Source organism: Trachypithecus francoisi, unplaced genomic scaffold (genome assembly GCF_009764315.1).
Source record: "Trachypithecus francoisi isolate TF-2019V2 unplaced genomic scaffold, Tfra_2.0 Lachesis_group12, whole genome shotgun sequence".
Classification (NCBI taxonomy): Eukaryota; Metazoa; Chordata; class Mammalia; order Primates; family Cercopithecidae; genus Trachypithecus; species Trachypithecus francoisi.
The window spans coordinates 91,720,666-91,746,220 of NW_022681457.1; the positions used below are offsets into that span (position 1 = coordinate 91,720,666).

At 44.7% G+C, this 25,555-nt stretch overlaps 1 protein-coding gene across 6 annotated transcripts in view; it reads left to right on the top strand.

The window, feature by feature from the left end:
* Positions 1–6,566: 6,566 nt before the first annotated feature.
* AK2 (adenylate kinase 2) overlaps positions 6,567–25,555 on the top strand; it is a 28,506-nt gene continuing 9,517 nt past the window's right edge. For 2 of the 6 annotated variants that reach the window (XM_033227222.1, XM_033227223.1), the window contains exons 1-4: positions 6,567–6,809; positions 19,089–19,214; positions 22,252–22,362; positions 22,580–22,674. In XM_033227222.1, coding sequence (XP_033083113.1) covers positions 6,717–6,809; positions 19,089–19,214; positions 22,252–22,362; positions 22,580–22,674 — 425 coding nt within the window. In that variant the 5' untranslated portion in view covers positions 6,567–6,716. Of the gene's footprint in view, positions 6,810–11,575; positions 11,694–19,088; positions 19,215–22,251; positions 22,363–22,579; positions 22,675–25,555 lie in introns of all 6 variants that reach the window. The other 4 variants (XR_004440974.1, XM_033227226.1, XM_033227224.1 and 1 more) reach the window with 3 other exon arrangements.

Sequence of the window (25,555 nt, forward strand, 5' to 3'; positions counted from 1 at the left end):
ACACAAAACATGACTTAACCCCTTAAAGACAAGCTTATTTTAGAGAAAAATCCTGAGCGGGGCTTCTGGCCAATTTCGGTCAGGAGTGCTTTCTCTTACAGACTAAGAGTATATATCGGTTTTAGGGTGAGGGGGCTTATTACAAGCTTGGAATGTTTATGTGTGGGGGAGAAGTTTATGGCGGGATTGGAATGTTCTGGGCAGAGGGGAGGTTATCTTGGGGCTGACATCTTTTCAGCAGGTGTGGGGTTATCTCAGGGCTGGCATCTTCCCAGGTAGAGGGGTGTTATTTCCGGGCTAGCATGTCTCTGGTTGAGGAGGAGTTTGGAATGTTTCTGGTTGGAGATGTTATTTGTGGTTTATGGTCATGCTGACCTAAGCCATTAGGCTGATGCCCTTTGGATTTAGGCAGTTTTTGATTAAGGTGAATTTTAAAATGACAGTGTTTGTCCAAGATGGTGATACTCCTGCTCTATCAGCTAGAACCAAAGATGCATACCATCATGCCAGGCTAATTTTTAAAAATTTTTCTGGGGTTCTCACAAATTTCAAACATGAGTAGAAACCAAAAGCAGTTAAGCTAAGAACACAGCCAAAGACACGGCACAGGAAAAGACTACTTGGATAGCCATGACTGCTATCCAAGTAGTCCAATTGTCCACCCACTGCTGGACTCTCACCCCCCCACCAAGTACAGACTTGTCCACCCACTGCTGCTGGACTCTCACCACCCCACCAAGAACAGCCCTGCCCCTTCTTTTCTGTCCCTTAGGGTCAAAGTCCCAGGCAGGATATCCCACTGCTCAAGCTCAGGCCATGTTGCCCAGGCTGATCTCAAACTCCTGGCCTCAAGCAGTTCTCCCACCTTGGCCTCCCAAAGTGTGGAGATTACGGGCATGAGCCACTGCGCCTAGACTGACCCTTCCCTTATTATTCACCATTGGAGCCTTAACATCTAGCACAATACTAGACACATAATAAATGCTCATTAAATGTATGTTGAATGAATCGGCTAATGAATGAATGCGATGAATACTAATGGCACCATCATCCCCCCAAGTCACTTGGCCCCCCGACTCAGTCATTCTTATCCCCATCTGGTCTGGTGTCAAGTCCCATTAATTCTACCTCCATAGTCTAGGCCCTCATTTTCTTTCTCCTTGGCCTTTGCAATAGTTCCCTGCAGAGGACATCTGTTGTTTCTGCCTGCTCAGTATCTCTTTCCTCTTATTTTGGAAATCACCACGATTTGCTTCTGGGAAACTACTTCTTCCATTCTCTGTAGTCTGGAGGGAACTGTCAATTAAGGTCCTCTCCACCATTGCCAAGGGATGACCAGGAGATCCAAGCCAAGCCAGAAATTAAAGTCTTGAGCAGAATGACACAGATACAGAAATTGGTTGGAACTGAGTCATTCAAATCATAGCATCCATAAGAAATTATTTGTTGGGTTTTGGGATGGTCTCACCCATGTTTAGACCCGACTGAGGGGATAACCACAGAAGTAAGGCAGAGGGAGATCAGAATATCACCCTTTTTACTGACAAAGCTGCTTGACACATGCATTTACTGAGATAAAAGTGGGATTATGAATTCTGGACCCCCAAGTTAAACTTTTCTACCTGGTCCCAGGCAGTGCTAGAAAATCATCATAGTCCTCTTTTCTTTCTTTTTTTTTTTTCTTTTTCTTTTTTTTCTAGGCAGAGTTTCACTGTTAGGCTGGAGTGTAATGGCACAATCTCAGCTCACTGCAACCTCCGCCTCCCGAGTTCAAATGATTCTCCTGCCTCAGCCTCCCAAACAGCTGGAATTATAGGTGCCCACCACCATGCCCAGCTAATTTTTTGTGTTTTTAGTAGAGACAGGGGTTCACCATGTTGGCCAGGCTGGTCTTGAACTCCTGACCTAAGGTGAACCACCCACCACAGCCTCCCAAACTGTTGGGATTACAGGTGTGAGCCACCGTGCCTGGCCTTTTACTTTTTTAGATGGAGTCTCGCTCTGTCACCCAGGCTGGAGTGTAAGTGGCATAATCTTGGCTCATTGTAACCTCCACCTCCCTGGTTCAAGAGATTCTGCTGCCTCAGCTTCTCAAGTAGCTGGGACTACAGGTGCCCGCCACCACACCCAGCTAATTTTTGTATTTTTAGTAGAGATGGGGTTTCACCATGTTGGCTAGGCTGAACTCCTGACATCAAATGATCCACCCACCTCCCAAAGTGCTGGGATTACAGGCGTGAGCCACTGTGCCTGACCAATCATAGTCCTCTCTGTGAGGGCTAGACTGTGGGAAATGTATTAATAGAACATGGAGGAATCGTGCTGCTTAAGGGCAGGCACATTTGAAAGAGAAAAAAGGAGGAAGAGCTGAGTTGTGCTCAGTTTATTCTCCCCATACTCACTAATGAGATACAGGTTGAGTATCCCTAATGCAAAATGCTTGGGACCAGCAGTATTTCAGATTTTGGATCATTTTCAGATTTTGGAATATTTGCACATACTTAATGAGATATCTTGGGGATGGGACCCAAGTCTAAACATAAATGCATTTATGTTTTACATAGACCTTATACACATAACCTGAAGGTAATTTTATACAATATTTTAAATAATTCTGTGCACAAAACCAAGTTTGTGTATACTGAATCATGGGAAAACAAAAGTGTCACTTAGATACCCATCTGGAAAATCTGTGGTTGTTCGGCGTCACCATCATTCATGACTCAGAATTTATATGCTGTATCATTTTTCTTACACTTATTCACATATAAACACTTAACAGTAAAAAAAGACATACCATTAATACATACCATTAATACAATACCATTAAATGCATCAGCAAAATAATACCTGGAGATGCTGAAAAAACTGTTGTATGTCTGTGTTTTGACTGAGACCTGTCATGTGAGGTCAGGTGTGGATTTTTTTTTTTTTTTCAGAGACAAGGTGTTGCTCTGTCACTCAGGCTGGAGTGCAGTGACATCATCATACCTGGCTCTAGCCTTGAACTCCTGGGCTCATAGAATCCTTCCATCTCAACCACAGTGGCACAATCATAGCTGGCTGCAGCCTCAAACTCCTGGGCTCAAGCAATCTTTCCACCTCAACCCCCCAAGTAGCTGGAACTACTGGAGTGCACCATAATGCCTGGCTAATTTTATTATTAGCAGAGACCAAGTCTCACTAGATTGTCCAGGCTGGTCTCAAACTCGTGGCCTCAGGCAATTCTCCCACCTCAGCTTCCCAAAGTGCTGGAATTACAGGTGAGAGCCACCATACCACCTGTTAGTGTGGAATTTTCTTCCTTTCTTTTTTTTTTTTTTTTTTTTGAGACAGAGTCTCACTCTGTAGCCCAGGCTGGAGTATGGTGCAATCTTGGCTCACTGCAACCTCTGCCTCCCAGGTCCCGGTTCAAGCAATTCTCCTGCCTCAGCCTCCTGAGTAGCTGGGATTACAAGCATGAGCCACCATGCCCAGTTAAGTTTTGCATTTTTAGTAGAGACAGGGTTTCGTCATGTTGGCCAGGCTCGTCTCGAACTCCTGACCTCAGGTGATCTGCCCACCTCGGCCTCCCAAAGTGCTGGGATTACAGGCGTGAGCCACCACACCTGGCCTACATAGTCCTTGTATCTAGGTTACCCAACGCAGCCCTGGTTCCTATCACTTCCAACGCCTGTGGTTGTACAACTGAATCCTCTCAGGGAATTTTGGTGTTGCTTGATGTAGCTAGAGTCTGTTTCTATTGCTTGTATCCAAAGAATATGTACTAGTTTCCTATGGCTGCTAGTTTCCAATTACTGCAAACTTGGTGGTCTATAAAAACGGAAATTTACTACCTTAAAATTTTGGAGGTCAGAAGTTCAAAATAGGTCGTATGGGGCTAAAATCAAAATATTTTCAGGGTCATGTTCCTTTGGAGACTCTAGAGGAAAACCCATTTCCTTGCCTTTTCTGACTTTAGAGGCTACCATCATTTTGTAACTGAAAAGCAGGTTATTTGCGCACAACATTCAGAGTCCAGTTAAAAAGAGCAAGGTCTGGGACAAAAAGATGAATTTATTTTGAAGTTAGCTTGGGGAACGGGCACAAAGCATCCTGCCTTAAATGTACCACTTTCCTTTTGCAGCAGAAAGCAGGCCTTTTATAAGGTGGTGGGAGGAAGTGAGCAGGGGGAGGGTGTCTCCGTTAGCTCTGGTGGCTTATCTACTGGGCAGTTGAGTTACTGCCTTCCTGGGCAGAAGTAAGTTATAAAAGTGCCAAGTGGACATGCTTTCAACATGTCCTCTTGGTGGGTGTGAGTTCGAAGCAATCCTCCAGAGGGTAGAAGTTCCAAGGTGAAAGTTCCCTAGCGGGCATGGGCATGCCTTGGTCTGTTAACTTTCCAGGAATTAGGTTAACTTGCCTTGAAGGGAGTGTCTGATGAAGAAGCCAGTAAAATTTCTTCTTTAGAAGAATCGAGACCGCCTGACTAACACGGTGAAACCCCGTCTCTACTAAAAATACAAAAAAAAAGGCCGGGCACGGTGGCTCAAGCCTGTAATCCCAGCACTTTGGGAGGCCGAGGTGGGCGGATCACAAGGTCAGGAGATCGAGACCATCCTGGCTAACACGGTGAAACCCCGTCTCTACTAAAAAATACAAAAAACTAGCCGGGCGAGGTGGCAGGCGCCTGTAGTCCCAGCTACTCGGGAGGCTGAGGCAGGAGAATGGCGTGAACCCGGGAGGCAGAGCTTGCAGTGAGCTGAGATCTGGCCAGTGCACTCCAGCTTGGGTGACAGAGCGAGACTCTGTCTCAAAAAAAAAAAAAAAAAACAAAAAAAATTAGCCAGGCGTGGTGGCGGGCACCTGTAGTCCCAGCTACTCAGAAGGCTGAGGCAGGAGAATGGGGTGAACCCGGGAGGCAGAGCTTGCAGTGAGCCGAGATCGTGCCACTGAGCTCCAGTCTGGGTGACAGAGCGAGGCTCCGACTCAAAAAAAAAAAAAAAAAAAAGAGAGACCACAGCTGAAGGATAGCAAATTCATCACTAAGATGTAGAAAATGAGTTGCTAGGAGCCTGTGGGGAAGCATAATGGTTTCATTACACACTCTTAACTAAAGGTTCAAAGAGGCCCTTGGGGCTGGATGAAACTTTCACACACCAAAAAGCTGTAGGAATTATTTCCATATCCAAGAGGGTCATCGTTTTTGAGAAAAACTATCTTTTCCTGACGTTAAAAGGTTGTTTTTCTTATTATAAAGGTAAAACTTATTTTAAACTTATTAAGAATGTACTATAGAACTTTAAAAATATATTAAAATGTACAAAGCAGAGGTACTCCTCTAATCACACTACACAACGGTCTCCACTTGTAACAAACTAAATAGGGAATTTTTTTTTTTTTTTTGGAGAAGGGGCGGAGTTTCACTCCTGTTGCCCAGAGTGGAGTGCAATGGTTCAATCTCGGGTCACTGCAACCTCCGCTTCCCGGGTTCAAGCAGCTCTCCTGACTCAGTCTCCCAAGTAGCTGGGATTACAGGCATGCACCACCACTTCCAGCTAATTTTGTACTTTTAGTAGAAATGGGGTTTCATCATGTTGGTCAGGGTGGTCTCAAACTTCTGACCTCAGGTGATCCGCTCGCCTCGGTCTCCCAAAGTGCTGGGATTACAGGCGTGAGCCACCGCGTCCGGCCAAAATTGGGATTTTGTTGTAACTGCAATTTTGCATCTTGCTTGGCGAACATTTTCCTGCATGATAAAATTATCTTTTTTTTTTTTTTTTTTTTGAGACGGAGTCTCGCTCTGTCGCCCAGGCTGGAGTGCAGTGGCTGGATCTCAGCTCACTGCAAGCTCCGCCTCCCGGGTTCACGCCATTCTCCTGCCTCAGCCTCCCGAGTAGCTGGGACTACAGGCGCCCACCACCTCGCCCAGCTAGTTTTTTTGTATTTTTTAGTATACACGGGTTTCACCGTGTTCGCCAGGATGGTCTCGATCTCCTGACCTCGTGATCCGCCTGTCTCGGCCTCCCAAAGTGCTGGGATTACAGGCTTGAGCCACCGCGCCCGGCCAAAATTGTCTTATACAATAAGCCACCCCGCCCGGCCAAAATTATCTTATACAACAGGGGTATTCCAGGATACAAATGTGTTGTAATTTATTTAATTGCCTTTATTTTATGGTTTGTCTCGGGCTTTTGGGCTAAGTGTTGCAATTAACATCTTTGTTACACGAATCTTTTACTCGTATCCTTGATTTTATCCATTGAATTCGTGGAAGTGGAATTGCTGGACCAAAGAGTATTTGAAACATATTGCCAATTTGTCTTCTAAGAGTAATTTTACCCATTTAAACTCCCACGCGCAATTTAATAGGATTTCAATGGAGTTGGTGGTGTCATCAACCGTCAAACGACGAACTATACCTTTCCGCCAGACCTCCTGTCCTCCTTCGCGTTTTCCCGCCCACTCCGCACACCCACCGCCCTCAGTCCATGCTGGCCCGCCCTTTCCTTAACACGCACCAATTCTGTCCAATCAAAAGCAAACTTCCTCAGTATCGCCGTGCAGTTGGTAAAATGAAGTGTCCGTCGTGCCCAGGGGCGGATGGAACAGGCTGACGGACGCGGCGATGGGCCAGTGTGAGCGGCGAGTGGGACGTGCGTGGCGTGCGTGCGTTGGCCTGGGAAGCACTGGACTTGTGAGGTGTGCGAGCTGGTAGCAGTGAGACTTCGGCGGACATGGCTCCCAGCGTGCCAGCGGCAGAACCCGAGTATCCTAAAGGCATCCGGGCTGTGCTGCTGGGGCCTCCCGGGGCCGGTAAAGGCACCCAGGTGAGCGGCAGGAATGGGCTTGGCGGCGGAGCCTGCCCAACTCCAAGGTCAAGGCGGCCGGAGATCCAGAAGCCCTAGACCTGCCCGGAGCGGGCCGGGCACTGAGGCCTGCGGGGAACGGTGGCCGGGGTCTCGGTTCTGGTGAGGCATTTCGGGGAGGGTCCAAATTGGAGGTCGGGGCAGTCTGAGTTAGGATTGGAGTGGTCGAGGGATTCAGTGTTGAAGTGTTGTGTTAGGGAATCTAAGGGCCAATTAGTTCCACTAAGGGGCTGGAGACTGGAAAGGTTTGAGGGGTAGAGTGAGCCCTGGGCCGAGGCATCTAGATTACAGGCTGAATGGAGGCAATTAGCTTTATGGCCCAGGTTCTCTGCGAGTTGGAGGTGAATTGTCCAGAATCAGGGTTACATTCCAGGCACTTGGAGGTCGGGAGATTTTGATAATGATTTATGACTTAGGGGGAGGGAAGGAGGAGCATCTACAACACGTGGAGCGGAGAGCTGACATGTGCTGTGTGAGCCAGTTGAATTGAGATGGGAGGAAACCTAAGGCTCTCCCTGTTTGAAAGTTGTAGGTTAGTGTGTAGAACTGGTTTATAGCCTGGAGAGCCATGAGTCGCGCTTTGAGTAGTGTCCACAATAAGGGTGGGAGTGCTCGTGGGACCTGGCTTGGAGTTAGGACCTGAGGCTACTGAGGCTAAGCAGTTTGGGATGATGACTCAAATGATTTTAGATGAGAAGGAACTTGAATTTTTTTTATTTTTTATTTTATTATTTCTGTTTGTTTATATCTTCCTTCCCTTTGGTTTTTAATTTTTTTTTCCTTTTAAAAAAAAAAATTGTTGTTGTTTGTTGTTGTTGTTTATAGGAAACTTGAAAGTTTAACTTTATCAATCAACAGGTTAAAAAACAGGCCCAGAAAGGTCAGGTGGCTTTCCCAAGTTAGTGAAATGAGTTTCATGAGCCTGAAACCTCAGGAGCCATGGAGTTAGAGTCTAAAGTTACCGTCTGCCCTAGCAGGCACAGGGGCCTCACTTGGCATCTGGGCCCCTTCTAGATCTGGGACAAAATGGGGCCATAGGTTAGGGTTGGGATTGATGATCTCATTTAGGATTTGGAAGCCCATAGGTTGGATTATGGATGTCCCCTTCTTGCTTGGGGGTCTGGCATTGCCCCTGGGGCCCTGAGCCTCTGTCTCTTGCCTGTTGTTAGGCTCTAAAGAGGGAAGTCAGCTCCCAAATGAAAGGGAATCTGGGGACTGCCCTATGCCCGCTTTTCTCCTCCTAGCACTTGCCAAGTTTTAAAAATCTTGGCAAACAGACCATCTTACTCATTCTTGGTACCCCCTGTGGCACATTACTTGTCTCTTGGGTTAGTGGAAGCGGATGAATGTCACAGATTAATGTGGGTGTTAAGGAAAGAAGTTCTGGAACACTTCATTCATTCCTGTGACCTGGGCACTAGGTCAGAAAAGACAGTTTTCTTTTCTCTCCACAGACTGAGATGATTCTTCTTTGGAGCTTACCTGTACCTGATCCCTTTATCCTTTATCCTCAGCATTGTTGACATCTCTTTCCCGTTGCTGCCACACTCAATTTATTGGGTAATCTGCAGCTTCGGGATGTTTAATCTTAGACTCTGCAGACTTTTGCTGTGAGTGATCAGATATAATCAGAGTAGCTCAAATGCTTCGTTGTTTTTTTCTTTTCTTTTTTCTTTTCTTTTCTTTTGAGACAGGGTCTCCCTCTGTTGTCCAGGTTGGAGTGCAGTGGTGTGAGCTCAAGCGATCCTCCCACCTCAGCCTCCCAGGTAGCTGGGACTACAGGTACATGCCACCACGCCCAGCTAATTTTTAAACAATTTTTTTATAGAGACAGGGTCTTGCTATGTTGCCCAGGCTGGTCTTGAACTCCTGGACACAAGTGATCTTCCTGCCTTGGCCTCCCAAAGTGCAGGGATTATAGGCACAAGCCACTGTGCCCTGAGATTTTTTTTCCTTAACTCATATTGAAGTTAATAATTTCAGTAATTATGGAATGAACAACCTGTCCTAGTATAGTACTGGTACAAGGGTTTTATAATCTAGCAAGCTATGTAACTTCTGAGCCTCAGTGTTCTTACCTGAAAAATGGGGATAATACCTACCTTGCTCATTCAACATTTCATGAGCACCTAACATTGGAGATAAAGCATTGGGCAAGACTGATAAAGTTCTTGTCCTCATCAACTAAACATTCACAACGATACTGGAAGATTATTTTATATATATATATATATGTGTGTGTGTGTGTGTGTGTGTATCAAGCACCCACAAGCTAGATGACAACCTGTTGTATAGTAAGTACTCAGTAAATTTTGACTCCCTTTTAGTAACACATCTCCCCTCCCCTCCTTCAACTTGGATGTATTTCAGTGTAAGACATGATTTATCAGGAAGTTTAGAAGGACATTATATTAATGAGTTGATTGAATAGGGTGCATGATGGTGAGAGTTGGTCAGAGAAGGCTTTTTAGAAATAGAGGAGATGTGATTAGAGCTGGGAGTTGAAAGGATAAGATTTACACAAGTCATTTAACCTCTGTACACTTTCCAGAGTTGGAACAATAGGAATATTGGTGGTTGTATGTATTTTTGTGGAGTTTTAAAAAAAGTTCAAGCCTGGGCAATGTGGCGAAACCCCATCTCTACAAAAAAATGCAAAAATTAGCTAGGCATGGTAGTGCATGCCTGTAGTCCCAGATATTCAGGAGGCTGAGGTGGGAGGATCACTTGAGCCTTGGAGGCAGAGGTTGTAGTGAGCTGAGATCTCACCATTGTGCTTCAGCCTGGGCAACAGAGTAAGACCTTGTCTCAAAAAAAAGATCATAAATCAGAGGTTGCAAATGGTAGCCCACAATAATATGTAGCCTGCAGACACATTCCATACACCTTAACTTTTTATTATGAAGAATGTTGAATACACAAAAGAAGACAGAATGGTATAATGAGCCCTTACCCAGCCCCAACCATTAACTGGTGGTCATTGCTTCTCCAGCCATTCTCCCTTCACAAATTATTATAAAGCACCTCCCAGGCATCATAACATTTCATTTGTAAATATTTTAGTATGTATTGCTAAAAGATAATTTTTTAAAACATAAGCATAATATCCTTTAAAAAATTAACAATTTTTATTCAAATTTTCTTTTGTGTTACCAATGTGATAATTTTACGTTTCTTTTGTTTATTTATTTTTTTACAGACAAGGTCTTGCTCAGTTGCCCAAGCTGGAGTATAGTGGCCCAATCATAGCTCATGGCAGCCTCAATCCTCCCCCCTCAGCTTCCTGAATAGCTGGGATTATAGGTGCATGCCACCATGCCTGGCTAACTTTTCTAGTGTTTTAAAGATGGTGGTCCTGCCATGTTGCTCAGGCTGGTCATGAACTACTGGGCTCCTCCCTCAGCCACCCAAGTAGCGGGGACTACAGGCATGTGCCACTGTGCCCATCCTTTCTTTTAATTTATAAGTTCCCCTTCTCTCTTTTTTCTTATGGTTTTGCCAAAGAAATGGGATTATTTTTCCTGGGTGTATTATACCACTGTCTGGAAATTTTCAGTTGTGTTTCTCTGGTGTACTTAACATCTTCCTCTGCCCTCTCTATTTCCTGTAAATTGGTGGTTTATACTTAATTACTATATACTTAATTCAATTCAGGTTCAATTTTTTGGCCCAACTACTTCACAGATGGTGGGTGCTGTGCTCTCCCTGAGGAGGCACATGGTATTTGCTTGTCTCTGTGGTGTTTATAGTCATGCTGTTCAGTGTCTAGGTTCAGTAATTCATTATGGATGGTGAAATGGTGGTATTCTAATTTTATTGTTCCCTCATCATTTATTAGCTGAAATATTTCTATAAACAGAAACTTCCCCTCATCTACTGTTTGGTTACCCTGTGATGTGGTTGGTATAGAAAAGTCAGGATAAATGCTTGATTTATTCTCTTTGTCAGCTTTCAAAATAGTAAGTTGACCACAGAGCGTTTTCAGTTATGCAATTTCTCTTAAAAATCCAGAGCTCCAGTTTCTCTTGAGAAACCAGAAGACCTGGCAGTGATGCCTCCATTCCAGTGTGGCAGCAGTCACTTGCAGTTGTGTGGCACTGCTGCTTTGGATGGTCTGTGTGTCTTCCTGTCCCCTGCACGGTCCTCTTCACTGCCTGTTGCTTACATTTGACTCACTTCATACAGTTGCATTGCCTGCTTGGCTCCCATTGGCAGATGTTTGCAATCTTACATGAAAAATCCCTAACCTGGGGTTAGTGCCTAGTGCCTGCTCAGTAATGTTTGTTTTCTTCTTGCTATACTTTGTTATACCTGCGTAACTCAGTATTTTATATGCTTTATATTGCATGGCTGAAATAGTTTCCTTTTAAAACTCCTCACTTTTAACTAAAGTGGTTAAATATTTCAAAATTACCCACTTATGCATCAATGTAATGTTTTAAAACATCTATAATACCTAGGATTGTTGTTTTATTTAAATAACTTTATTTCCTTGCCTCCCTTTTGGGGTTGGATGTTCCTTCGGTGTGGTCAAAACCAAAGGTATGTTTCTTGTTTTTTTTTTTTTTTGCCAGCACCTCCTCATTTCTTCCATGTGTCATACTTATGCCCAATTCTTCGAGGCCAGGCACGCTTAGGCAGTCTTATGGGTCAGACGCATCCGTTATGTCATTGCAGTGATACTCGCAACAACTCTGAGACCCACACTCTTATTTCCCCTTTTACAGTTGGAGAAACTGAAGTTTGAATGGCTTGTTCTCTAGGCTACATAGCAAGTAATTTACAGAGCTTGCATCTGAATGACTCCAAAGCTCCTGCTCTTTCTGCTGCTATCTACTGCCCCAGGTTAGATTTTTCTCCTACCCTATGCATGTCAGGAGGGTGTAATAATTTCAACATAGTCACCCATTGCTCAGTTATGTGACAGGCCCCCAAGCTAAAGATTCGACATGCAGGCCGGGCGCGGTGGCTCAAGCCTGTAATCCCAGTACTTTGGGAGGCCGAGACGGGCGGATCACGAGGTCAGGAGATCGAGACCATCCTGGCTAACCCGGTGAAACCCCGTGTCTACTAAAAACTACAAAAAACTAGCCGGGCGAGGTGGCGGGCACCTGTAGTCCCAGCTACTCGGGAGGCTGAGGCAGGAGAATGGCGTAAACCCGGGAGGCGGAGCTTGCAGTGAGCTGAGATCCAGCCACTGCACTCCAGCCTGGGCGACAGAGCAAGACTCCGTCTCAAAAAAAAAAAAAGATTCGACATGCATCATCTCATTTAATCCTATAACACTAGGAGAGAGAGATCCTTTTTACTGACAGAGAAACTGAGGCTCAGAGGCTGTATCTTGCCCCAGGACACACATGTAGTAAGTAGCAAAGGTAGGATTTGAACTCATGTCTATCTGACTCTTGAGTAGTCATTACTTTACATTGTTGCTGTGTAATCTAGATGCAGAGGCAGAAATGAATATGAATGGAAAAATACATACAACTGCAGGGTGCCGGGTGGGAAGCATCAGATGAGTGACTTTGATGAATGTTGGGTTAGTTCAGGAATAGAACAAGAACTACAATTTGCTGAAGGTCTCCCGTTCATCCTCCTATTCACCCAGTGAGGCTGGTAATGATTTCTCCAATAAGTTAAGAGACAGCTGAAATGCAAACACAGGTTTCTGGGATTAGAAAAACAAAAAACAAAAAACTTAAGCTATAAGATACCTAGAAAAAGGTGCAAATATCATAAGTGAACAGCTTGATTTATTTTACAATGTGAACATATTTGTGTAGCTTACACCCGTTATCAAGAAACAGAATATTGCCAGCACTTTGAAGTCCTCCTTGTGCTCCCTTCCAGGAGGATAGCCACTAAGGCTCTGTGGGTTGTTTGTCTTAAAGCCTTATAGTGTCATGGCTAAGAGCTAGGGCTTGGTGATCTGGCCTGTTGCCAGTTCTTTTACTAGCTCTGTGATCTTGGGCAACTTAGTCCCTGAATTTCATCTGTAAAATGCAGTTAAAAATAGTTTCTACCTCATGGGTTTGTTATGTATTATGCATACTAAGTACCGTAAAACAGTGCATGGAAAATTGCTTGGCAGGCAGATGCTGAAAGTTAGCTAATGTTAATATGATTCCTCAGCGGGAGAAGGGGTAGTTGGGGAGGTGTTTTTGTTTTAAGAGACAGGGTCTCACTCTGTCACTCAGGCTGGAGTGCAATGGCACGGTCATAGTTCATTGAAGCCTCGAACTCCTGGGCTCAAACGGTCCTCCCACCTCAGCCTCCTAAGTAGCTGGACTACAAGTTCCTGCCACCATGCCCAGCTAATTAAAAAGAAAATTGTAGAAATGGGTATGACTGTGTTGCCTGGACTGGTCTCAAACTTTTGGCCTCAAATGATCCTCCCAGAGTGCTGGGATTACAGACGTGAGCCACTGCTTCCAGCCCAGTTAGGCTTTCGATGGGAGAAATGTACTCAGAAGTGTACTACAGAAAAGGTTTAGACCAATATTGGAGCAGAGAGGGCATTCCTGTGGAGTGAGGAGCTTGAGTTGAGGTCCTTGGAGAGGCATTTATGCTATGTATTTGGGAACCATGCATAAGAGCAGTTTGTCTGCAGTGGTGCAGTACGTAAACACAGGGCACTTGTGGAAGTAAGTTGGGAGGGCTTGGCAGGTTTTAGAAGTTGATTGTGGAGGACAGCTGAGTGCCAGGCTAAGATATTTGGGCTCTTCCCCTATTGTATCACAGAGATGTTGAAGGTTTTGGAATGTGTATGTGTTGGGGGGTAGGTTAGCATATCCAACAGTGTTTTAAGATATCAGATGAGTGACTTTGATGAATGTTGGGTTAGTTCAGGGATAGAACAAGAACTACAGTTTGCTGAAGGTCTCCCGTTCATCCTCCGATTCTAGCTGCATGTGTGGGAACATTGAGAGCAGGAGTGACAAAGACTGGAGGCACAAAGGTGATTGTGCCAGGCACAGTGGTATGCGCCTATAGTCCCAACTACTCCAGAAGCTGTGGTGGGAGGATTGCTTGGGCACAGGAGTTTGGGGCTGTAGTGTGCTATGCTGATCAGGTATCTGCACTAAATTCAGCATCAGGCCGGGTACGGTGGCTTGCGCCTATAATTCCAGCACTTTGGGAGGCTGAGGCAGGCAGCTAGCTCGCTTGAGCTCAGGAGTTGTAGACCAGCCTGGACAACATGACGAAACCCCATCTCTACAAAAAATACAGTAATTAGCCGGGCATGGTACTGCATGCCTGTAGTCCCAGCTACCTGGGAGACTAAAGCAGGAAAATTGCTTGAGTCCAGGAGTTTGAGGCCACAGTGAACTATGAACATGCCACTGCACTCTAGCCTGGGCAATAGGCAATAGAGTGAGACCCTATCTCAAAAAAAACAAAAAGTTCACCATCAATATGTTTACCTCCCAGGAGCAGGAGACCACTAGGTTGCCTAAGGAGAGGTGAATCGGCCCAGGTCAGAAAAAGAGCAGGCCAAAAATCCCATGCTGATGTGTAGTGAGCTAACACTTGTGAAGCCACTGTGCTCTACCCTGGGCAATATAACAAGACATCATTTCTAAAAAAAACCTAAGGAAAAGATGATGGTTGCAAGGTGAGAAGACAGGTGAATTTGGGATTAAACCAAATCTCTAGGACTGATAGTTTTCCTTTATTTCCTAATTGTCAGGCCTATGCTGGATGTTTTTGCATATATAATCTTATTAAATCCCCTCAACAGTTCTGCAGATAGACACTGTTTTCTGCTCTATGGATAAAGAAAACGAGACCTTAGGAAAGGTAATGTAATTTGTTCAGGATGACACAGTGAATAAACGGTAGAGCCCGTTTCCTAACCCAGATCTGTACCACTACAAAACTCAGTCTCTGCCACTACATCAGGGCTTCATAAACTGTATATGCATCAGAACCTGAGGTGCTGCTTGAGAGCCACTCAATCATAAACTTTAAAGGTGGGCCTAGCAAATGCCCCAGATGATTGATAATACACTGAAATTTGAGAACCACTCAGCCCACCATGCTTTCTCTCTAGTGGTTTTAGTATTCCCATCAATTACCCCAGAGTCCTCCACCCCACACAGAGTTTTCATAGAGGTGCTGAACCTGTTTCTTGGGCTCAGCAACAGTCTTTGACTCATAGCAATAGACTGTGACTGAGTGTGAACTTCAGACCCCTACTCTTCAAAGTGTAGTTTAGAGCCTAGCCACTCATCCAAGCTGGGAAGTTTGCTTAAAATGCAGGTACTTAGGCTGTACCCTATTGAACCAGAGTCTGCATTTTTTTTTTTTTTTAAGGCAAGTTTCACTTTTGTTGCCCAGGCTGGAGTGCAATGACCCGATCTCAATCTCAGCTCACCACAACCTCCGCCTCCCGGGTTCAAGCAGTTCTGCCTCAGCCTCCCTAGTAACTGGGATTACAGGAATGTGCCACCACGCCCTGCTAATTTTGTATTTTTAGTAGAGACGGGATTTCTCCATGTTGGTCATGCTGATCTTGAACTCCCAACCTCAGATGATCCGCCTGCTTCAGCCTCCCAGAGTGCTGGGATTACAGGCGTGAGTCACTGTGCCTGGCCGGAATCTGCATTTTAACAGCATTCCTCCAGTGATTTAGAATCTGTGAATGGCTACTCTAAAGCATAAGTTTAAAGTGTGAGGGCACTATAATAAAGTTATTTCATTAAGTTTCTGCTGTCTGTAAATAAAGAGTAATGCAAAGAAGAAAGACCATGGAAGGGAACCTTTTATTTATTGAATGCCTACTGCATGTCTGATGTTTTTGGTACTTTATTTCATTTATCCTCATAAAAACCCTGTGAAGTAGTCATTATCCCCATTCAACTGATGAGGAAACTGACACTCTGAGAAGTTAAGTACTGAGCCCAAGATCACACAGCTACTGAGTGCCTTAGCTAGGAATCAAGTATAAATATCTGTCTGACTTCGAAACCCATACATGCTCTTTACAGCCTACCACACTGACTCCCAGGCAGCAAGCAGGAAATGAAAGAATTAGTTTTCTTTTCTTTTCTTTTTTTTTTTTTTTTTTTTTTTTTGAGACGGAGTCTCACTCTGTCACCCAGGCTGGAGTACAGTGGCATGATCTCAACTCACTGCAACCTCCATCGCATGGATTCAAGCAATTCTCTGCCACGGCCTCCTGAGTAGCTGGGATTACAAGTGCCCACCACCACACTCGGCTAATTTTTGTATTTTTAGTAGAGACGGGGTTTCACCATCTTGGCCAGGCTGGTCTTGAACTCCCGACCTCAGGTGATCCACCTGCCTCAGCCTCCCAAAGTGCTGGGATTACAGGCGTGAGCCACTGTGCCCAGCCAGGAATTAGTTTTCTTCCCTATTGGTGTGTGTTCTTTCATCCAGCTGTAGAATCCAATCACCTGGAACAGTGCATGAGTCCTGCAGTTTGGAAGTGACAAAAATAGAACAAGTTCTGTGCTAACAGCTCTTCTCTTGTGTTTTGGGCAGCCTTTCCACTTGAGCAAGCCTGACCTCCAAATTGTTTACCCAGGTTAATTTCAACAGCAATGAGAAGGATTGGCAGAAAGCACTCCCTGGATATATGGCCACAGTGCCAGCCTGGGTTTTCATTGTCAGGGCTCCTGACATTCACTAGTTTTGCAAAGTACAGAATTTTGGTGTTGTTTTGGGTTTTTTTGTTGTTGTTTTTTTGAGACATAGTCTTGCTTCTTTACCCGGGCTGGATCTCGGCTCACTGCAACCTCCACCTCCTGGGTGCAAGCAGTTCTCCTGCCTCAGCCTCCCAAGTAGCTGGGATTACAGGCACATGCCAGGACGCCCAGCTGATTTTTGTATTTTTAATAGAGATGGGATTTCACCATGTTGGCCAGGCTAGACTCGAACTCCTGACCTCAGGTGATCCGCCCACGTTGGCCTCCCAAAGTGCTGGGATTACAGGCATGAGCCACCACGGCCGACCCAAAGTACACAGTTTTTAATGCCTTCTCTCTAGATTCCATTTTACTACGAAATCATTTCTTTGCTTTTACTGAATCAGTCCGTGAATCAGAAACCAACTCTATCTATGTACCTTTTATTGTGTGCACCTAAGCATGCACCTAAGAAAACTCCCAATTATATAAAAATTAGCCAGGCATGTGGCATGTGCTTGCAATCCCAGCTACTGGGAGGCTGAGGCAGGAGAATCACCTGAGCCCAGGGAGTTTGTGGCTGCAGTGAGCCATGATCGTGCCACTGCACTCCAGCCTGGGTGATAGAGTGAAACTGTCTCAAAAGAAAAGAAAAGAAAAGAAAACTCCCAGTGAACTGATTTGTTTGAATCAGGATCTAAACCTACTTAGTTTATAAAACAATTGAATGGAAAAAGCTAAGATTGAGCTCCTTGAACGGATTTTATTCCTTGTGAATTCTGCATTCTTTTTTTCCCACTGCAAAGCCAGTGTTGAGCTGTCTAGGGTCTCTCCCTGTTCTAATTCTGCATTCTCATATATAGTTCACCAAATATAATCTCTTTAAGAACATAGTCTATGCCTTTTATTCATCTGTTTCCCAGGCTCCTGACAGGGTTCTTGGAAAAGGCATTAGTAAATGTTTTCTTTCTGTATGAATGAATGTAGGATTAGGACAGGGGTTATGGTAACAGCCAGTGCCCACTGAGTGCTTACTATGTGCCAGGGCCTGCAAATACTGAATTCTATATAATCTCATCAACCCAGTGATATAGATACTATTACCATCTCCATTTTACTTAGAGGAAATTTGAAACTTAGAAAGGTGAAGTGACTTCTTAAGTCAATTTTACGTAATGGTTAGTGGACATGGAGTCTGAAAACCAGGCAGTTTAACTCTCAAGCCTATACTCTGGACCAAAATGCTATAATGCCTCCTAAAACTAGTATGTAAGTGCTTATTATATGCCAAGTACTCTTTGTATATATCTCAGCTAATCCTCACAGCTACCTTCTGAGATGGAGCCTTTTTTGCCTTCATTTTAAACAGATAAGGAAACTGAAAAGTGAGGTGGCCAAGATAATACAGCTATTTAGTGACAGGGAAGGTGGAAACCCAGTTCTGCCTGGGGGCAAACAGCTCCTAGTTGCCTCCCTGACCCAGTAACTGTAGTACATGGCAGTTACACATTCATCCCTTTGCAAATGTTTATTCAGCACGTTATGTGCTGAGTACATTATATGTGCCGAGTACATTATATACATGATCTCATTTAAACCTCACAGCAACCATTTGAAGTGTTGGTACTATTTTTATTCTTCCCTTTTTTTTTTTTTTTTTTTTTTTTAGATGGAGTCTTACTCTGTCACCCAGGCTGGAGTGCAGTGGCGCAATATTGCCTCACTGTAACCTCTGCCGCCCAGGTTCAACCGATTCTCCTGCCTCAGCCTCCCAAGTAGCTGGGATTACAGGCGCCTGCCACTGCGCCTGGCTACTTTTGTATTTTTAGTAGAGACGGGGTTTCACCATCTTGGCCAGTCTGGTCTTGAACTCCCGACCTCAGGTGATCCACCTACCTTGGCCTCCCAAAGTGCTGGGATTACAGGCGTGAGCCACAGCACCAACCCCCCTGCCCTTTTTTTTTTTTCCTTGAGACGGAGTCTCACTGTCGGCAGGCTGGAGCTGGAGTGCAGTGGTGCAATCTCGGCTCACTGCAACCTCTGCCTCCCGGATCCAAATAATTCTCCTACCAGCCTCCTGAGTAGCTGTAATTCCAGACACACACCACCACACCCAGCTAATTTGTGTATTTTTAGTAGAGACGGGGTTTCACCATGTTGGTCAGGCTGGTCTCGAACTTCTGACCTCGTGATCCACCCACCTCAGCCTCCCAGTGCTGGGGTTATAGGCGTGAGCCACCGTGCCTGGCAAGTCTTCCCATTTATAATGGGGAAACTGAAACTTACTTGTCACTAGTGTGTTGAGTGGAAATAGTGATAATAGCTAATATTTATGACTGCTTCCTGTGTGCTAGTTGTACTGTTTCAAGTGCTTTACATATATTATTTAATGTAATTCTTACCATAACCCTATAATCATTGTATGTTAGAATGTAACATAAGGTGCTTTTATCCCCATTACAGGTAAGGAAGTAGACATTTGCCCAAGTTTACATAGCCAGTAAGTTGCAGGGCCAGGTTCACACCTAGGTAGTCTGACTCCACAGCCTGTAATGTAACTGAATATTGGTTTTTGTCTTCCTCTCCATAGGCACCCAGATTGGCTGAAAACTTCTGTGTCTGCCATTTGGCTACTGGGGACATGCTGAGGGCCATGGTGGCTTCTGGCTCAGAGCTAGGAAAAAAGCTGAAGGCAACTATGGATGCTGGGAAACTGGTAGGTTTGGTGGTATCAATGAGTGTTGATATTCCTCAGAATCTGGATATGCACTGTCCAATATGGTAGCCACCAACCACAGGTGGCTATTTAGATTAATTTAAATTTAATTAATGTAAAAATCAATTCCTCAGTTGCACTAGCCATATTTCAAGTATTTACCAGCCTTCACTGATACAGAACTTTCCATCATCAAACAAAATTCTCTTGGACAACCATGTGCTAGAGGGTGTTTTAACAAAGTGGCAGATTATAGGAATTTTTTTTTTTTTTGAGACAAAATCTCACTCTGTCACCCAGGCTGGAGTGCAGTGGCGCAATCGTGGCTCACTGCAACCCCCGCCTCCCGGGTTCACTCCATTCTCCTGCCTCAGCCTCCTGAGTAGCTGGGACTACAGGCGCCTGCCACCACGCCCGGCTAATATTTTTGTATTTTTAGTAGAGATGGGGTTTCACCAAGTTGGCCAGGCTGGTCTCAAACTCCTAACCTCGGGTGATCCACCTGCCCTGGCCTCCCAAAGTGCTGGGATTATAGGCGTGAGCCACCGCACTTGGCCTTATAAGACTTTTTAGAGTGCAAGTTACTTTGTTCTGAATTTATGGCACTCATTCGTAGTATTCTTGAAGTTTTTCTGTGCTGATGTATTTTGTTATATACCCAAATTTTAGAGCCAGAAATGAAACTGCTGTCCTAGGCCAGAACTCAGAGATGTATTCAAGAGAGGATTTAGGAAGTCACAGAAGTGTTTTTTAACCTGCTTTGTGGCTCTATGTTCTGTTTCTGTACCAAAGCAATTCCTTCGCAGTTGTGACAAAGGTAATCCTTTCTATTTGGGGACCATAATTGCATTTTCTCTCTTTTTTTTTCTGAGACCCAGGCTGGTATGCAGTGGCACAATCATGGCTCACTACAACCTCGACCTCCTGGGCTCAAGTGATCCTCCTACTTCAGCCTGATGAGTAGCTATAACTACAGGCACACACCACCATGCCCTGCTACTTTTTGTTGTTGTTGTAGAGACGGGGCTCACTGTGTTGCCCACACTGGTTTTAAACTGAGCTTAACCCGGGAGCAGTCCTCCTGCCCCAGCCTCTCAAAGTGCTGGGATTACGGGTGTGAGCTGCCATGCCCAGCCACATTTTCTCTTTCTTTAGGCCAGTTGACCTGATTGGAAAAATACAATCTATTATTTTCTGGCACTAATCAAAGAAGATCTCTAGATTAATTATAACTGAGTTATTCTGGAACTTGGCCTCTGAGAATCACCTTCAGATGTCATTTTGTGCTTGGTCTTCTGGTCTTTTTTTAATCTTAGAATGTTAGTTGGGGAAGGAACTGGGCTTTGCTTTAATCCTCAAGTTACCTTCTGTTAGGCTTTGAGATTCTGTAGCCGTATCAAATGATACCTCTGCCTGCCCACCTGCCTGCCCATTTCTCTAGTTTTCCCTTCATGGAACTGAATCTCTGAGTCAAACCAGAAAGCTAGATATTTTGGACTTTGAGTCTTGACAGAAGACTCTGTACTAAGAAAAAATTGAGATGTGGCAATGAAATTGCTTATCTCCAACCTTCACTTAGTTGCAGAGCATGTACTTTGTCCCCAAGTTCACAGTTAGCACCAATAAATAAGACCATTAGCTGCCAAGATGGGCAGGCTTCACTACAGGCTGGAGACTTTTCTTTCTATAACAGCCCAAGAGAAAAACTAGTTTCTGCCGGGCGCAGTGGCTCACGCCTGTAATCCCAGCACTTTGGGAGGCCGAGGCGGGTGGATCACGAGGTCAAGAGATCAAGACCATCCTGGCTAACACGATGAAACACTGTCTCTACTAAAAATACAAAAATATTAGCCGGGCGTGGTGGCAGGCGCCTGTAATCCCAGCTACTCGGGAGGCTGAGGCAGGAGAATGGAGTGAACCCGGCAGGCGGAGCTTGCAGTGAGCCAAGATCGTGCCACTGCACTCCAGCCTGGGTGACAGAGCGAGACTCCATCTCAAAAAAAAAGAAAAGAAAAACCAGTTTCTAAAAACTGGGAGAGGTCCTCATTGGGGGTTTTAGAGAGACTCAGAAGTATGTTGGCTTTGGGCTGGATGCAGTGGCTCACTCCTGTAATCCTAACACTTTGGGAGACTGAGGCAAGCAGATCACTTGAGGTCAGGAGTTCGAGACCAGCCTGGCCAACATGATGAAACCCCGTCTCTATTAAAAGTACAAAAAATTAGCTGGGCATGGTCCTGCGCACCTGTAGTCCCTGCTGCTTGGGAGGCTGAGGCACGTGAATCATCTGAACCTGGAAGGCGGAGGTTGCAGTGAGGGGATATTGTTCCACTGTACTCCAGCCTGGGCAACAGAATGAGACTGTCTCAAAAAAAAAAAAAAAAAAAAAAGTGAGGGAAGAGTGTTGGCTTGGCTCCTTAGTTCCTTGGTTCTGACCCAATCTTGCCAATTCAATGAACTTCTGTTTTTCCTCATGTCCAGGATGGTCCAGATGTGTAACCAAGTACATACATCAGTCTCGTTACTATTAGCCTAATGACAGCTGTGAAACAGGGAAAGCTGATGCCTGTGTTTTGGTCAGCCCCATTCTCTCCTGGCACTCTCTCAGGTGGTCTCTCAGCCATTTGTCCTCACATTTCTTGTGCGTTGAGGATCACTGATTGCTGATGAACTGTTATCTGACAGTTTGGACTCTGGACTCTAGTGGCAGGAGGGGCCTTCAGGACCTGAGATACAAAGCTCTCCTGGTGAGGTAACAAGTAATGGAATCTGTCTTCCCTCACCCAGATTTTTTGGGATACAGGGGAATTTCAAGAGACGAGAATGTGCATTTGGCAACCACAGAGATAAAGTCGTGAAACTGGATCTTCCAAATGGAGCCATTTCACATTTGCTCTTATTTTTGCTTCTTTGGGTTCAAGAAAACTTGCTGTTTAGTAATAAGGTTATATACACAAACTTTTGGCTATGGAGTTCGGCTAATGTCATTCACCTAGGTAATGGATTTAAACCCAAGGCTATTTTGTTCCTAACTTCCAGGTGAGTGATGAAATGGTAGTGGAACTCATTGAGAAGAATTTGGAGACCCCCTTGTGCAAAAATGGTTTTCTTCTGGATGGCTTCCCTCGGACTGTGAGGCAGGCAGAAATGGTGGGTAGCTTAGTTTTTATATTACTTCTGTATGAGAGCACACTCTTGCTCTTTGTCTTCTCTTAATTCCTTTGAAGGAGATGAGTCTGAAAGCTTAGTTTTTATATTACTTCTGTATGAGAGCACACTCTTGCCCTTTGTCTTCTCTTAATTCCTTTGAAGGAGATGAGTCTGACCAAGCTCTGGTAGCTTAGGTGGGCCACACATTGTTTTACAGCTCGATGACCTCATGGAGAAGCGGAAAGAGAAGCTTGACTCTGTGATTGAATTCAGCATCCCAGACTCTCTGCTGATCCGAAGAATCACAGGAAGGTATTTGTCCCTTGAAGGTCCCTTTTCATGCTTCTCAGAGCTTTGTCAAACTCTGAGAATTGCTCGTGTTTAATCCCAGCCATGAAGCTTAGTGCCATTTCAACACGGATTGATTTTATTTGGTGACATCCACTGAAGTGGTGAGATGGGATTGGGATATGGAAAGAAGAGCAAGGAATTTGAAGTCAAATAGCATCTCATTCTTGTCATTTTTTTTTTTTTTTTTAGACAGAGTCTCACTCTGTCACCCAGGCTGGAGTGCAGTGGCGCTATCTCGGCTCACTGCAACCTCCACCTCCTGGGTTCAAGCAATTCTCCTACCTCAACCTCCCAAGTAGCTGGGATTACAGGTGTCTGCCACCAGGGCTGGCTAATTTTTTTGTATTTTTAGTAGAGCCAGAGTTTCACCATGTTGGCCTGGCTGGTTTTGAACTGACCTCAAGTGATGTGCCTGTCTTGGCCTCCCAAAGTGCTAGGATTACAAGCGTGAGCCACTGCTCCCGGCTCTTTTCGCTTTTTTTTTCTCTTTTTTTTGAGACAGACTCTCACTCTGTCACCCAGGCTGGAGTGCAGTGGCGCAATCTTGGCTCACTGCAACATCTGCCTCCCGGGTTCAAGTAATTCTCCTGTCTCAGCCTCCCGAGTAACTGGGACTACAGGCATGTGCCACCATGCCCAACTAATTTTTGTATTTTTAGTAGAGACAGGGCTTCACCATGTTGGCCATGCTGGTCTCAAAACTTCTGACCTTAAGAGATCCACCCGCCTTGGCCTCCCAAAGTGCTGGGATTACAGGCGTGAGCCACTGCACCCCGCCTCTTGTCACTTTTTAACTGTGACCCTAGGCACATTTCTTAACCTGTCTGAGGCTGTTTCCTCATATGTAGAAGGGGGTTGATAACACCTGCTTTGAGGAGCTATTGCATGTGTTAGGTAATATAAAATGCATAGTTCAAAGCTTTGCCTATATTAGGTGCTTAAGAAATGTTAATTTCTTTACATGTGTATCTCCTCCATTTTAGTGCTCCTTAAATCTGATTTCAGCTGGAGTTGCCATACTTTGCTGGCTTTTTATTAATTATAAAAACCATATAACCATCTGTACAAAGTTTAGAAAATGGAGGAAGAATTTGCTTATAGTACAGCCACTTTGTGTGTGTGTGTGTGTGTGTTTTAACATGTTTGTTTCTCTATAATAGCATTGAACACAGAAATGCCTCTGCTTCTGGGTTCGTTTGTTCTGACAGACCAACACTGCTTTAGGCTACGGTTTTCTTTACCCTATTTCACTAATCACTGCAGTCTGCTTTGTGCCTTCCAGAAGTATGTCAGAAGCTTTCAACTGCAAATGGACCCTCCATTCCCCTCTTTATCGTGGGCTGTAGCTTTTTTATGTCTTTGTCATTTTAATGGTGTCTCAGGAAAGTGGTCAGCCCACCATCTTGAACTAGACATCCATGACCATTAGTTTTAATTGCAGTGTGATATTTCACAGTAGGCAAAACATTGTTTACTTATTTCCTTATTGTTGTATATTTGTGTTTCTTCCAGTTAGCCACTGTTAAAATGATACTATGGCCATCATAATGCAGGTAAATTTTTGGATTAGGGAAAAAATGTTTTCTTATTTCAGACGTTATTACTTTGATTTCCTAATGAGGTTGAATGTCTTTTCCACGTGTTTATAGTCCACACCTTCAAGGACAGAGACAAACATTTAGCACTATTATCCTGGAAAGCAATATGAAATACAGTGGGCTCTACTTTGTATTCATTTTCTTTTCAAATGTCCAGGTTACATGTCTCTGGCTATTCCATAGGCTCCTTTAATGCAGGAACTTCTGTTTCTTTGTATCCCTACTGGGCACAGAGTAGACAAAGTTGATGTAGGTCAAGAAGCAGTAGGGTTAACAGTAAAGACATCACCAGGCCTGGGGTCTCTGAGGCACCAAGCACATATTAGCAGAACCAGGTGACACTGGGGACCTTTGATTCTATGGGCCCAGCTTCCTGAGTACCTGCTTCCTGCATAGCACAGGACTAGACCCTGGGAGCAGAGGACCACAAGAGGCTCTAGGATAACCATATAGTGATGCCCATCTCTGACCTCAGAGAGTCGTATATGAAACTTTGGCTGTTTAATGTGGTAGGAAGTCCAAGAAGAAAGCCTGGGGACAGGGAGGAAAGGCTGCCTGGGATAGAGATAACATCAGACTCTTCCTGGATGAAGAGTATTTCAGTGAGACTTTCCCAGAAGGGAGTAGAAGCCAGAATGAATATGGGTTGGGCTTTCGCTGAGGCTAGTAGCAGATGTGTCTGCCCAGTGGCCTTGGGGGCAGGATGGTAGAAGGAATGCTGTTGAGAAGAGCTTTACTGGGGAGATCTGCCAAACCAAAGAGGGTAGACTTGATGGAGTTCAGGACTCATGAGATATTCTCGAGCCACTGGGTGTTGTGGCAAAAACAGTATTCTAAGAACATTAGGTTGGTCCTGGTGTACAAGGTAAATTGGGACAAGGATAAACAGATAGGGATACCATCTAGGAGCCTGTTTATGATCACATGATGTGATGGAGGTTTCCAACTGAGGTTGGATGGGAGAGAACAGAAATTCTGAAGAACAAACAGCAGGATTGCTATAAAGGGTGAAAGAGAGAAGACTCAGTCCCTCCATTTGGAAGTAGGTAGTTACTGTAACTTCCTCCCTCACAGAGAGAAGGACCTCCTTCCTTATAGAGCATGTCACTGCTGAAGGTGCTTTTCCAAGTTTACCCAGCAGATGAGTGGCAGGGTTAGCCCTGGAAGCCTGCTTTCTGCCTCCTAGTCAAACATGTTGATGGTTAGAAGAAAATGAGGCAGGAGTTAGTCAGTTTAATACGGAT